This window comes from Schistocerca serialis, chromosome 2 (genome assembly GCF_023864345.2).
Source record: "Schistocerca serialis cubense isolate TAMUIC-IGC-003099 chromosome 2, iqSchSeri2.2, whole genome shotgun sequence".
NCBI classification, from domain to species: domain Eukaryota; kingdom Metazoa; phylum Arthropoda; class Insecta; order Orthoptera; family Acrididae; genus Schistocerca; species Schistocerca serialis.
The window spans coordinates 844,433,839-844,446,165 of record NC_064639.1 but is presented as its reverse complement, the minus strand read 5'-3'; the positions used below and the strand labels follow the sequence as shown (position 1 = coordinate 844,446,165).

The 12,327-nt window shown below is 46.2% G+C and overlaps 1 protein-coding gene across 1 annotated transcript in view; it reads right to left on the bottom strand.

The window, feature by feature from the left end:
• The window catches only part of LOC126456455 (uncharacterized), a 478,332-nt gene that overhangs the window by 307,890 nt on the left and 158,115 nt on the right, over positions 1-12,327 (bottom strand). Inside the window, exon 13 of the mRNA XM_050092205.1 lies at positions 10,548-10,630. Coding sequence (XP_049948162.1) covers positions 10,548-10,630 — 83 coding nt within the window. The remainder of the gene's footprint in view (positions 1-10,547; positions 10,631-12,327) is intronic.

The window sequence follows — 12,327 nt, the reverse complement described above, 5'->3', positions numbered from 1 at the left end:
ATGTAGACGTATGCATTTCATCAGGCCCAGTTGTCTTTCCTTTGTTAAATATTTTAGTTGATTTTCTATACGCAGCTACTTATGGTCGTCGAACATGTGGCCATATTTCCCATTGTGAGGCACCAAAAATAAATAAATAAATACATCGTTACTATGCGGTAATTGCCTCGCGGTGATTTTAGCTGACGCCTCTTGTGCAGTTCCCGCGTTTTTTTCTTCTGCGCTACAATTTGGACGAACAGATATGGCAATGGCAGTACCCTTGGAAAGATACTGCGACTTGTTTCTGTGTTTTCCGCTGATAAAACTGCGTAGAATTGAATGGTATGAGGGGGTTTCAGCAGGACTGCATCGCAGGTTCAAATGGCTCTGAGCACTATGGGACTTAACATCTGAAGTCATCAGTCCCCTAGAACTTAGAACTACTTAAAACTAATTAACCTAAGGACATCACACACATCCATGCCCGAGGCAAGATTCGAACCTGCGACCGTAGCAGTCGCGCGGTTCCGGACTGAAGCGCCTAGAAACGCTCAGTCAGCGCGGCCGGCTGCATCGCAGGTTAAATATCTAGCCGATCGCTCTCGGTTTTGAGTGACGTGTTCCCCTTTCATCCGGAGTTTTTCCTGAATGAAGTTAGTTGGGCAGAAAATCAGTTGAAACTAATGTGTCATTTTTTTTTCCTACGGCAGACTGTCTTCTCGAAAGTACCTTCAGTGTTGGATGGTAAGGTTTGTAACTACGAGAACTACATAATTAAAAATATAGTTTTCCTGGAGCTTCTTGACAGATTAAAACAATGTGACGGGCCGGAACTCGAACGTATGACTCCTGTCTTTCACCAGGTGCTCTACCGACGCTTTTTTAGTTTATATTCCTTTTTAGTGTGTTCTTTTTTTATTTTTTTTTATTAATGGGCCTCGCATCTCCCCTATAACCCATTCATTCCTCTCCTTTTTAGCTTCTTCAGTTACCTTCAACAGCTACATCTAATGAACGCTAAAATAAAGGCGAAACAGTTCTTTATTCTGGAATTACAATATTTGTATGCTGCAATAAATAAAAAGGAGAATAATCCAATGTGATTCCTATTTCCGTGTTCCCTTTGTCATTTGAACGTATTCTAAAAGTAATTTTTTTATGTAGAGGGCCTATCAACTAAAAACCTCCCTTCTTGCATGTTAAATAAAATGTTTTAAAACTAAATTCAGTTCCTTTCGTACGTGTAACACGTAAAATAATTTTTTTAACGTTTTTTGATATCGTTCTATTAATGAAAAGTATTTTCTTCCGGCCATCAAAAAAAGGGTGAAAATAGATTAAAAAAGGAAGAAAACTCGCACACATAATGATCTTATTATTGCAATACCATTACTACGACGATGCTGTCTTTTCTAGGTATTCCGTATCCGTAGCACTGCATCCCTGTGTCGTCTGAGCTATCCATATGACTCACGGCCCGCCTTCACTGCTCTACTACTGCGAGTACCCCATTTAACACCTTCCACGGTTCACCTGGAAGGGAGGATGTTGTAGAGAAACGGCTCTGTCGCAGCCTGGATGATTGCTTCCAGGTTGATTTTTTCACTCTGCAGCGGAATGGGTGCTGACATGAAACTTCCTGGTAGTTTAACACTGTGTACCCGGCTGAGGTGGAGCTGTCAGGACGGCTCATAAGTCACTTGTGGATCAGCAGGTTGCTGTGTTGCTGCCCGCTCGGGAAGTGAAGTAACAACCTGGACTTAGATCCTGATTTCGGTCAGCCTATCTGTTCCGTCTGTTTGGACTGAGGCTCTTGAGGTTACAGACCGTCCGACTATGTTTGGCTGGGAGATTCCTGTGCCGATGCACGCTCTGCTTCAGAAGATTTTCGACTGTTCTGTGTGTAGTTTTAAGAATTTATTGTGAAATTGAGACGAACAGCCTTGAGGTACTGCAAGAGTGCTTGCTCTAGTTTGTGTAGTTTTAAAAAGGCATGAGCGCCTTGTGCTTATGGTGGTTTGTGTGGCTGAATATGGCCGGGTTGTGGTGTTCTCAGACAACATAAAAATTCTGTGGTAGCTAACTACATGCTTCCTCCGTTGTGAAAATTCAGCTGCTATTAAGTGTGGGCATGGTGCAAGAATGTGAAGTCACTTGCTGGGTTCAAGTCCTGTGGTCTTACGTAACCGGTGGGTCCCCAGTAGCCGGTTGCGTACCATGGAAATTTAAAGCTGTTTTAAGTCGTCGTCCAGGTTCAGGACAGCTCATATTAACGTATATCTATGTATGTACTCAGTGACTTGGATGGCAAAGCGAATTCTGTAGCATGCTCTGCTTGTCTTGAGTGCCTACCACTGTAAGCTTGCACTGATTAACTCACTCAGCGTTAAACTGTTTGCTAAATCTTTGTCTAGAAGTAATCAAGTTTCCTGCAGTGCTATGTCCGTAAATTTTTTTCCTATCTATTCACCTGTGAATTATTTGCTGAATTAAGCTGATGGTAGCTTAGCACGTTTTGTTTGTTATAACTGCTCTGATTAGTTTCTTGAGAACGGGTAGTGCTCTATGTCTAGCTTAATATTGACTGTTTGTTCTTGAAAGGGCGACCCCCACTGAGTCGCTTGTTATACAGGGGTTTATAGTGTTGGAAATTACGACTGTTATACTGTTTTATAGCAGAAAGGGTAAGGTCCATTAATTCAGTGAATGCCCCTGTTTTTGTTGCGTATTTTTAACTGCTCAGAACGGGCAGTGACCGACGTTTAAGTTAGTATTTGCAGTGTTTTTAAGGACAACGCCCACTAACTTAGGGGTATATTTCGGAAGCTCTAATTATTCGATTGTTTTGTAAGCAAGGACGAGTGCCCGATGAGTATTGTTTCCTGGAATTAGAGCCTTTTCTGAAGCGGGATTGGCCACTGGTTGATAAACGGGGCATGTGCCTATGTAGTAATTCAATGTTTAGTACTAGTTTGCTAACAGGATTTCGGCACATGATTAAGTGAAAATCTTATCTACCTGCTGTGTACCTTTGGTGTAATTTGACTGTACAATTAATGTCTTAAAGACGTGGCAGTGCATTAGGCCTAAGTTAATTGTCTACTGGAGTATTTCAAAATTTAAAAGTATTTTCCTAAATGGGCATCAGCCTATGATTAAGCGTAAATCTTACCGATGTCTTGTGTATTTTAATCGTACAAATGAATTTCTTTTGAAGGGGCAGAGACCGAGGTCTCAGACAAGATTGAATTTGGAACCATCGTGGTTCCGTGGAGTATTCCAACGTGAAATAATATTTGTTAAAAGGCTAAGACCTGTTGGTTAAAAGTAAATATGATTTTTTTATCTGGTGTACCTGTTGTGCATTTGACAGTACAAGGTATTTTCTTAAGAAGGAGGAGTACCCAATGTCTAAGACAATATTAAAATTGGAATTATCGTATCACCTGAGGCAGGTGTCCATAAAGTAGCTCAAGTGTTATTAATCTCTGCCAAAGGGGCTATGGCCCGCTGACTAAGTGTACCTCGTATTTAAATTGTCCATATTTCTGCCAAAGTGTGCCTGAGTAAAAGAAATAGGTTATTGAATAAATATTATATTATAGTGCTCAGAGGCTATCCACTCAAGAACACTTGTATTCTGGCCTGACCTGCTCCAAAGATGACCTCCAGTTCCTTATCCCTATCCTGCCGATTACAGCTGGTAGAAGAGCAGGGTTAATTTACGCTACAAGGCAGACCTTGGTACACTGCAGTTGATGTGTAAAAGCTGAGGCAAGAATGTGTGTTGTGTACATTTAGTGTCTCCTTCCATTGTGTTTTCTGCGTGTTTGCAGATTCCTCCAACTATAAAAGCACGAAGTCTCCTGGGGTTGAAGTGTTAGCAGAAGGACTGTTCACAGTCCGAGTTAAGAATCTGTGGTGAGTTGGAGGAGGGTGGCATGGCTTAGTTGTGCCAGCGGCTGTAGGATGTGGTGGAGACTTGGTAGGGGAGTATCGCATGTGCTGCATGTTCTTACCTGCTCTCTGTAATTCAGGTAGGGATTGCTTTAGTAGAAGGCACATCCCCATCGACCACTCAGATAACACGGCTGCATGCTCTGGTGGATCATGTAGCACATATGGTTAATGATATTAATTTAGTTAACACTGATGTTAAGTACACGGTGGATATGTCTAAATTACAGGACAACATTCTGACTATATAATGGTAATTGTCCCTTTTTAGCCTATCACAGGGAAGTGAAGTGGGGGAGAATCAGGAATCTGGTGGTGCAAGAGGGTCCAGTAGTCAAGTAAATGTGTGGAATCTGTTTAGTAACTTACCGACACCTCTTCTCATGTCATCCAAGGTATCTGGGTACTGTCCAGCTGCAAGGTAAGGCTGCAATCTTATTATTTCCACGTGATATAATACTTCAAGTGATTTACCCTTTCGCGGAAGACCATGTGTGTAGATTAATAACGGAAGTTATGTGGTCTGGATGACCTCTCAGTGTTCTTCGTGGGAGGATCCTGTCAGAGTGCCTAGGTGCACACAGACGGAAAGACTTAGTTGATGGATACTTTTGTAGAGAACAAACTACAAATGAAGCCGTGGCAGATTACATTGTGCGTGAGTGGGTGTTAAAAAATACTCTATGTATAGAGAGCATGGAAGGTGAAGCAGTCATGAATATTTTACAGGAAGTGCGGCCACACGATCTTTCCTGCATCATGTTCATAGATAAGCCGCTCTCATTCTCTAACTTCAACAAGATGGTGACCAGCATAGAAAGTGTAAAACATACGGACGAGAAATGTAGTCAGGTCAGGCTACCGGGTAAAGTACGCTTAGGGCTCTGGAGAAATGTGGTGGAATCAAGTAGGAAGGAGCACACGCGGCGCTGGTGTCTTCGATGCGGGAGTAGAGAGCACCTGGTTAGAGATTGTTTGGAACTCCGCAAAAGGTGTCTAATCAGGTGTTCTCAGAGGATGGCATCCGCGGGTGGGTCGTGCACTCCCTGGCACGGCTACCGTAGTCTGTGCGCCGTCTACCTCACACAGGTGCCATCTGTATGCGCCACACTTGGTTTTGAACGACTATGTGCATTAACTCACTCAGGTAGCACTGTTTTTCTGGTTGATTTTGGATTGGTACTATCACCATAAACAAGTAGCTAGGGTGCCACAGCTGCAACAAGTTAGGCAAGCCTCCCTCTCCAGGTCTGATGAGCTGCTGGAAGTGGTCGGGCAGGTGGGATGTAAGCTCCGAATTGGAAGCTTTACTTGGCCTTTAGAATTCTTGATGGTTAGGGGTCTCTCAAGCGAGCTGATACTAAGATGTGATTTTTTTTTAAAGGGATGCAGTATTTATTGGATTATTTGGGGAAGGTATTTTCAGTTTTGTCCCGGGAACAGGCATCTATTCTGTGAACATCAGGTCTCATCTACGGTGGGGCTTGTTCAAACGGAGGGAGTAGCAATTGATGTTGAGCATTTGCCCACCTAGGAGTCTAAGCGGTTGTTAGATTTGTTGAGAGACTTACCAGAGGCTGTGACCAACCGATTATGAATCACCAAAAAATTTCAATACGGAATTAGGCTGACGGATGAAATACCTGTCCGTCAAGCTCCTTATCGTTTTTCCCCATCCAAGATCTGCGAACTCAAGAGCCACTTTTAGTAGTTAGATGTTACAGCTGAGTGAAGCTCTCATAGCCGGCCGATGTGGCCGTGCGGTTCTAGGCGCTTCAGTCTGGAACCGCGTGACCGCTACGGTCGCAGGTTCGAATCCTGCCTCGGGCATGGATGTGTGTGATGTCCTTAGGTTAGTTAGGTTTAATTAGTTCTAAGTTCTAGGCGACTGATGACCTCAGTCGCATAGTGCTCAGAGCCATTTGAACCATTTCTTTTTGAAGCTCTCATAGTAGCGGCAGGGCGTCAGAGTACTGTGAGTCGACACAGCTTCCCATAAGAAACGACTTATTTTAAAATTCGTTAGTGTTCTTTAGCTTCAATTCCCCTATTTCGTGCGTGTTTGTGTATTTATCTGTCCGTCTTTAGTATGGACAGGAACTAAGATTGCTGTGATCAGGCGCGAGCCGAATTGGTGACTCTTCGCTTATAGTTCCAGGTAGTGTTGGTTACGGTGAGGAAGCTTGAGGCTGTTGCCAATGGGCATCGCTGTGGGGAGCCACGCGGGACGATCCGAGGGACGTCCAGCTCGACCCACGTGTCACCTGATCGGTTCACTATCGTGGCCAACGCGGCTACTGCCCGCGCTGAGATTGACCCTCACCTCTGATCGAGAGGGACATCGTTCCACGGTGTGGCCGGCAGCGATAGATTTTTTGAGGGGCTGATCGGAGGGACTCCACGATTTGGGGCGCCATCTGTGGCTGACGAAGTCCCTGAGCCAGATGAAGTCTCTCGTTATGTTCCAGAGGAAACCTGTCAGCCTGCAAGGTCTGGACATTCACGTTGGGTAGTATTACTGGTAGTTAGGTGCGTAAGGGGCCCCTTAGGGATATGGCTGCGATGGAGGGGAAGAAATCCAGTGTGCACTCTTTCTGCATTCCGGGAGGAGTCATTTCTGATGTGGAATGGTGGCTTCGGGATGCCATGAGGAGGACAGCGCACATCGTTAGTACCAACACGAACCACCACCTACAGCTGACTGCTCGACTGTAGGTGGTGGTTCGTGTGGTACTAACGATGTGTGTTGCTTTACATTAGGAACAAAACAATTCTCTCTGGTTACGGGCGGCTAGCTGAAATACTAAAAACTGCCAGTCTTGCTTGTGAGATGAAGGCGGAGCATATAGCATCATTGACAGACCGATTTGATCTTTAAACTGGCGTTTAACTGGTAATAAATATTCAACCAGTCGCTTTTTTACGATTTATTCAACCATGACCACGTTTTCGAGTCACTGCGGGCTCATCTCCAGATGGAGGTGTTACAGAAACATTATCTTGTGGACCAAGTATAGCTAGATGCAATGCTAGTGCTGTGTGCACTGCCTTCTGGTATTCACATCAGATTATTTCTTATAACGTGCATTATTTAGCTATGTTCACAAATAAACACAGTATGTAGCTACACTTGGTTTTACACTGGCTCACCAGAAGTAATACGAAGATAAAGTTTCTGTAACACATCCATCTGAAGATGAGCCTGCAGTGGCTCGAAAACATGTTCATGGTTGAATAAATTGCAAAAAAGCGACTGGTTGCATATTTATTACCAGTTAAACGCCAGTTAAAACACAGTCGCAGTTCGTCATCCACAATGGATATACTGAGATTTGATCTTTTGTATAGAGCCGGGTGGAGGGTCTGAATCAAAGGCGCAGATGGTTCTGCGACCATGTAGGTTGCAGACTGCTCGACTTGCGGTTTATGGTGGTGGACGGAAAGCTGGCTAAAGCCAGAAACAAGTTCTCCCAAAATTTTTACAAAGGACCTACTGTTTTCGGGAAGGTCTGATAAAATACCGTTGGTGGCGGAGTGTTTATTGCTGTCAGAAGTAGTTTACCTTGTCGTGAATTTGAAGTACACAGTTCCTGTGAGTTAGTACAGGTAGATGCTATACTTGACAACCGGAATAAATTAATAATGGTTTCTGTTACCGAACCCCGACTCAGATGATGCAGTTGCTGAACAGTCCAATGAAAACCTGAGTCTCATTTCAAATAAACTCCTGGAAATTGAAATAAGAACACCATTAATTCATTGTCCCAGGAAGGGGAAACTTTATTGACACATTCCTGGGGTCAGATACATCACATGATCACACTGACAGAACCACAGGCATATAGACACAGGCAACAGAGCATGCACAATGTCGGCACTAGTACAGTGTATATCCACCTTTCGCAGCAATGCAGGCTGCTATTCTCCCATGGAGACGATCGTAGAGATGCTGGATGTAGTCCTGTGGAACGGCTTGCCATGCCATTTCCACCTGGCGCCTCAGTTGGACCAGCGTTCGTGCTGGACGTGCAGACCGCGTGAGACGACGCTTCATCCAGTCCCAAACATGCTCAATGGGGGACAGATCCGGAGATCTTGCTGGCCAGGGTAGTTGACTTACACCTTCTAGAGCACGTTGAGTGGCACGGGATACATGCGGACGTGCATTGTCCTGTTGGAACAGCAAGTTCCCTTGCCGGTCTAGGAATGGTAGAACGATGGGTTCGATGACGGTTTGGATGTACCGTGCACTATTCAGTGTCCCCTCGACGATCACCAGTGGTGTACGGCCAGTGTAGGAGATCGCTCCCCACACCATGATGCCGGGTGTTGGCCCTGTGTGCCTCGGTCGTATGCAGTCCTGATTGTGGCGCTCACCTGCACGGCGCCAAACACGCATACGACCATCATTGGCACCAAGGCAGAAGCGACTCTCATCGCTGAAGACGACACGTCTCCATTCGTCCCTCCATTCACGCCTGTCGCGACACCACTGGAGGTGGGCTGCACGATGTTGGGGCGTGAGCGGAAGACGGCCTAACGGTGTGCGGGACCGTAGCCCAGCTTCATGGAGACGGTTGCGAATGGTCCTCGCCGATACCCCAGGAGCAACAGTGTCCCTAATTTGCTGGGAAGTGGCGGTGCGGTCCCCTACGGCACTGCGTAGGATCCTACGGTCTTGGCGTGCATCCGTGCGTCGCTGCGGTCCGGTCCCAGGTCGACGGGCACGTGCACCTTCCGCCGACCACTGGCGACAACATCGATGTACTGTGGAGACCTCACGCCCCACGTGTTGAGCAATTCGGTGGTACGTCCACCCGGCCTCCCGCATGCCCACTATACGCCCTCGCTCAAAGTCCGTCAACTGCACATACGGTTCACGTCCACGCTGTCGCGGCATGCTACCAGTGTTAAAGACTGCGATGGAGCTCCGTATGCCACGGCAAACTGGCTGACACTAACGGCGGCGGTGCACAAATGCTGCGCAGCTAGCGCCATTCGACGGCCAACACCGCGGTTCCTGGTGTGTCCGCTGTGCCGTGCGTGTGATCATTGCTTGTACAGCCCTCTCGCAGTGTCCGGAACAAGTATGGTGGGTCTGACACACCGGTGTCAATGTGTTCTTTTTTCCATTTCCAGGAGTGTAGATACCCCACTCATTCAATTATAGCTGGTAGTGACTTCAATCAGCCCTCGATATGTTGGCAAAAATACATGAAACGTCGTCCGAAGTCACATTAACTGCCTTCTCAGAAAATTATTTTGAACAATTACTGCAGGAGCCCACTCAGACTGTGAATGACTGCGCTCTTAGCAACGAATAATCCTGATCATATAGGGAGCACCATGACAGATACAAGGATTAGTAATTGTAGCTAGGCTGAATATCATAGCATCCAAACCCACAAAAATCCATAAAATACATCTATTTAAAAAGCAAATTTAAATTCGCTTGGCACCTTCCTAAGAGACAGTCTTCACGCCTTCCAATCTGACTATGAAAGCGTAGACCAGATTTGGTTTAAATTCAAAGAATCGATGGTAATCGAGTGAGGTATATCAAATAAATTAATAAGAGAAGACGAGAAAGGAAATCTGGTATTTGGTTTTTTAAAGTACCGTCCTGGTACTTGCCTCAGACGGTTTAGGGAAGCCGCAGAAGCGACGAATCAAAGAGCAGGACGAGTGCCTTGTAGAAAAATACTTGTCTACGCTTCAGTACCGTCTGTGACAGTTACGCCGGACAAACAATGTGCACTTGCGGGAGCGACGAGAGGTAGAACATGAGATTTTTACGTCAAATATACCACGAAAAAATAAGCAATTGCAGAACGCGCTTTAGAAAATGGACACCGAATCACCTTCGAAAAAGCTTCTGTCTTTACGAAGACGAATTGTTTCGGAGGTAGTGTAATAAAAGAAGAGATTGAAACTAAAATCTTAAAAAAATGGCGGTCTACAGATCAGTACACTGCGGGATCCAGGAGATTGGAGCTGGGGCGAGAAGTTTGTAATTCCTTACATGGTATTGAACTGAGCACAACTAAAATCACAGCACACTGTACAGCTAAATACGAGCCACCGACGGCTCGGCACTCTGTTTCTTCGACAAAGCCAGAGGAGAATTCAACCAAAAGCTCGTGGAATTTCAACCGCCTGTCGCAGTAAGAAACTTTTGAAGATTTTATTAATGGATATCAAGGAGAGCCCATACATTCTTACATATTGTTGAATGTGTTCCAGAGGAGTGGTATTTCCGATAATTTTTGTCCTAATCCAAGGACGTGCTGTGTTAGCTACTGGCCGATTGTCAGTACCAAAACGTACACCGTCGAAATCCCAGACATATTCAAATGGATGACTTCTCAGATAAAAGGACAGACAGAAGAAAAAGTTAAATCTGCCAAGCAAATTCAGAAATCACATAAGTTTGGTTTCCACAACTAACGCCCTGTGTGAGTCAGTGAACCTACGAAGTAAAAATAGGAAAAGGGGGCGTTAAAAAACAGATGTCATTCACTGACGACGTCGTGAATCCATGTGATATTTTTACGGTAACTATTTTTTATCGTAGTGGACGGCGAGTTTTGGTGAGTGCTGATACGCACCTTTCGTTGCAGGTACTGGCCCCACTATTAGCCTGCTGTACCGGAGCGTCGATGCAAATCCGTGGAGACAGGGGCTGCTGCGGCTGCAACACGAAATGCACAGAAACTAATCATATAGCAGCACACACACACAGTGAGAGAAGAGAGAGAGAGAGAGAGAGAGAGAGAGAGAGAGAGAGAGAGAGAGATTATCATTCCAGTAAAAGAACGCGTAATATGCTCAGTATGAGATGGCTATATTAATGAAATGAATCACGTGTTGTTAGAGTATATGTGACTGCTTTACAATGGTATTTCGAATATATGGACGTAACATTCATACCAAGGCGATAGAAATGTTCCTTGGGGTTCAGTCGCAAAGTCGTTTTGGCTACAAATGTGTGTGAATCCCTAAGGGACCAAACTGCTGAGGTCACCAGTCCCTAGATTTATACACTAATTAAACTAACTTATGCTAAGAACAACACACACATCCATGCCCAAGGGAGGACTCGAATCTCCGGCGGGAGGGGCCGCGCAGTCAGTGACATGGCGCCTCTAACCGCGCGACCACTTCGCGCGACAGTGGCTACATTGGCAATGCATTTCATAGTAAGCTATCGACAGACATTCATACAGTCGATATACCAGTGTTCTCGTCTCGAAAAACTTGATAAAGCGTTAGTTTTTATGGTATGATTGCTTCCAATGATCATACGCGAAATGCGTCATAATCTTACTGCATGAGCCATATTCAACACAGTCTGAAAGTCAGATTCATTTTGCAAGTGTTTGCATGCCAAAACAAAAGACATTTACAGTTGCTGCACCTACGTCTACTTAGTCAATGACTGTCAAACTGAATTATATTCTAGGTTTACCATTACAGAAGACACACATTAATACACTCCTGGAAATGGAAAAAAGAACACATTGACACCGGTGTGTCAGACCCACCATACTTGCTCCGGACACTGCGAGAGGGCTGTACAAGCAATGATCACACGCACGGCACAGCGGACACACCAGGAACCGCGGTGTTGGCCGTCGAATGGCGCTAGCTGCGCAGCATTTGTGCACCGCCGCCGTCAGTGTCAGCCAGTTTGCCGTGGCATACGGAGCTCCATCGCAGTCTTTAATACTGGTAGCATGCCGCGACAGCGTGGACGTGAACCGTATGTGCAGTTGACGGACTTTGAGCGAGGGCGTATAGTGGGCATGCGGGAGGCCGGGTGGACGTACCGCCGAATTGCTCAACACGTGGGGCGTGAGGTCTCCACAGTACATCGATGTTGTCGCCAGTGGTCGGCGGAAGGTGCACGTGCCCGTCGACCTGGGACCGGACCGCAGCGCCGCACGGATGCACGCCAAGACCGTAGGATCCTACGCAGTGCCGTAGGGGACCGCACCGCCACTTCCCAGCAAATTAGGGACACTGTTGCTCCTGGGGTATCGGCGAGGACCATTCGCAATCGTCTCCATGAAGCTGGGCTACGGTCCCGCACACCGTTAGGCCGTCTTCCGCTCACGCCCCAACATCGTGCAGCCCGCCTCCAGTGGTGTCGCGACAGGCGTGAATGGAGGGACGAATGGAGACGTGTCGTCTTCAGCGATGAGAGTCGCTTCTGCCTTGGTGCCAATGATGGTCGTATGCGTGTTTGGCGCCGTGCAGGTGAGCGCCACAATCAGGACTGCATACGACCGAGGCACACAGGGCCAACACCCGGCATCATGGTGTGGGGAGCGATCTCCTACACTGGCCGTACACCACTGGTGATCGTCGAGGGGACACTGAATAGTG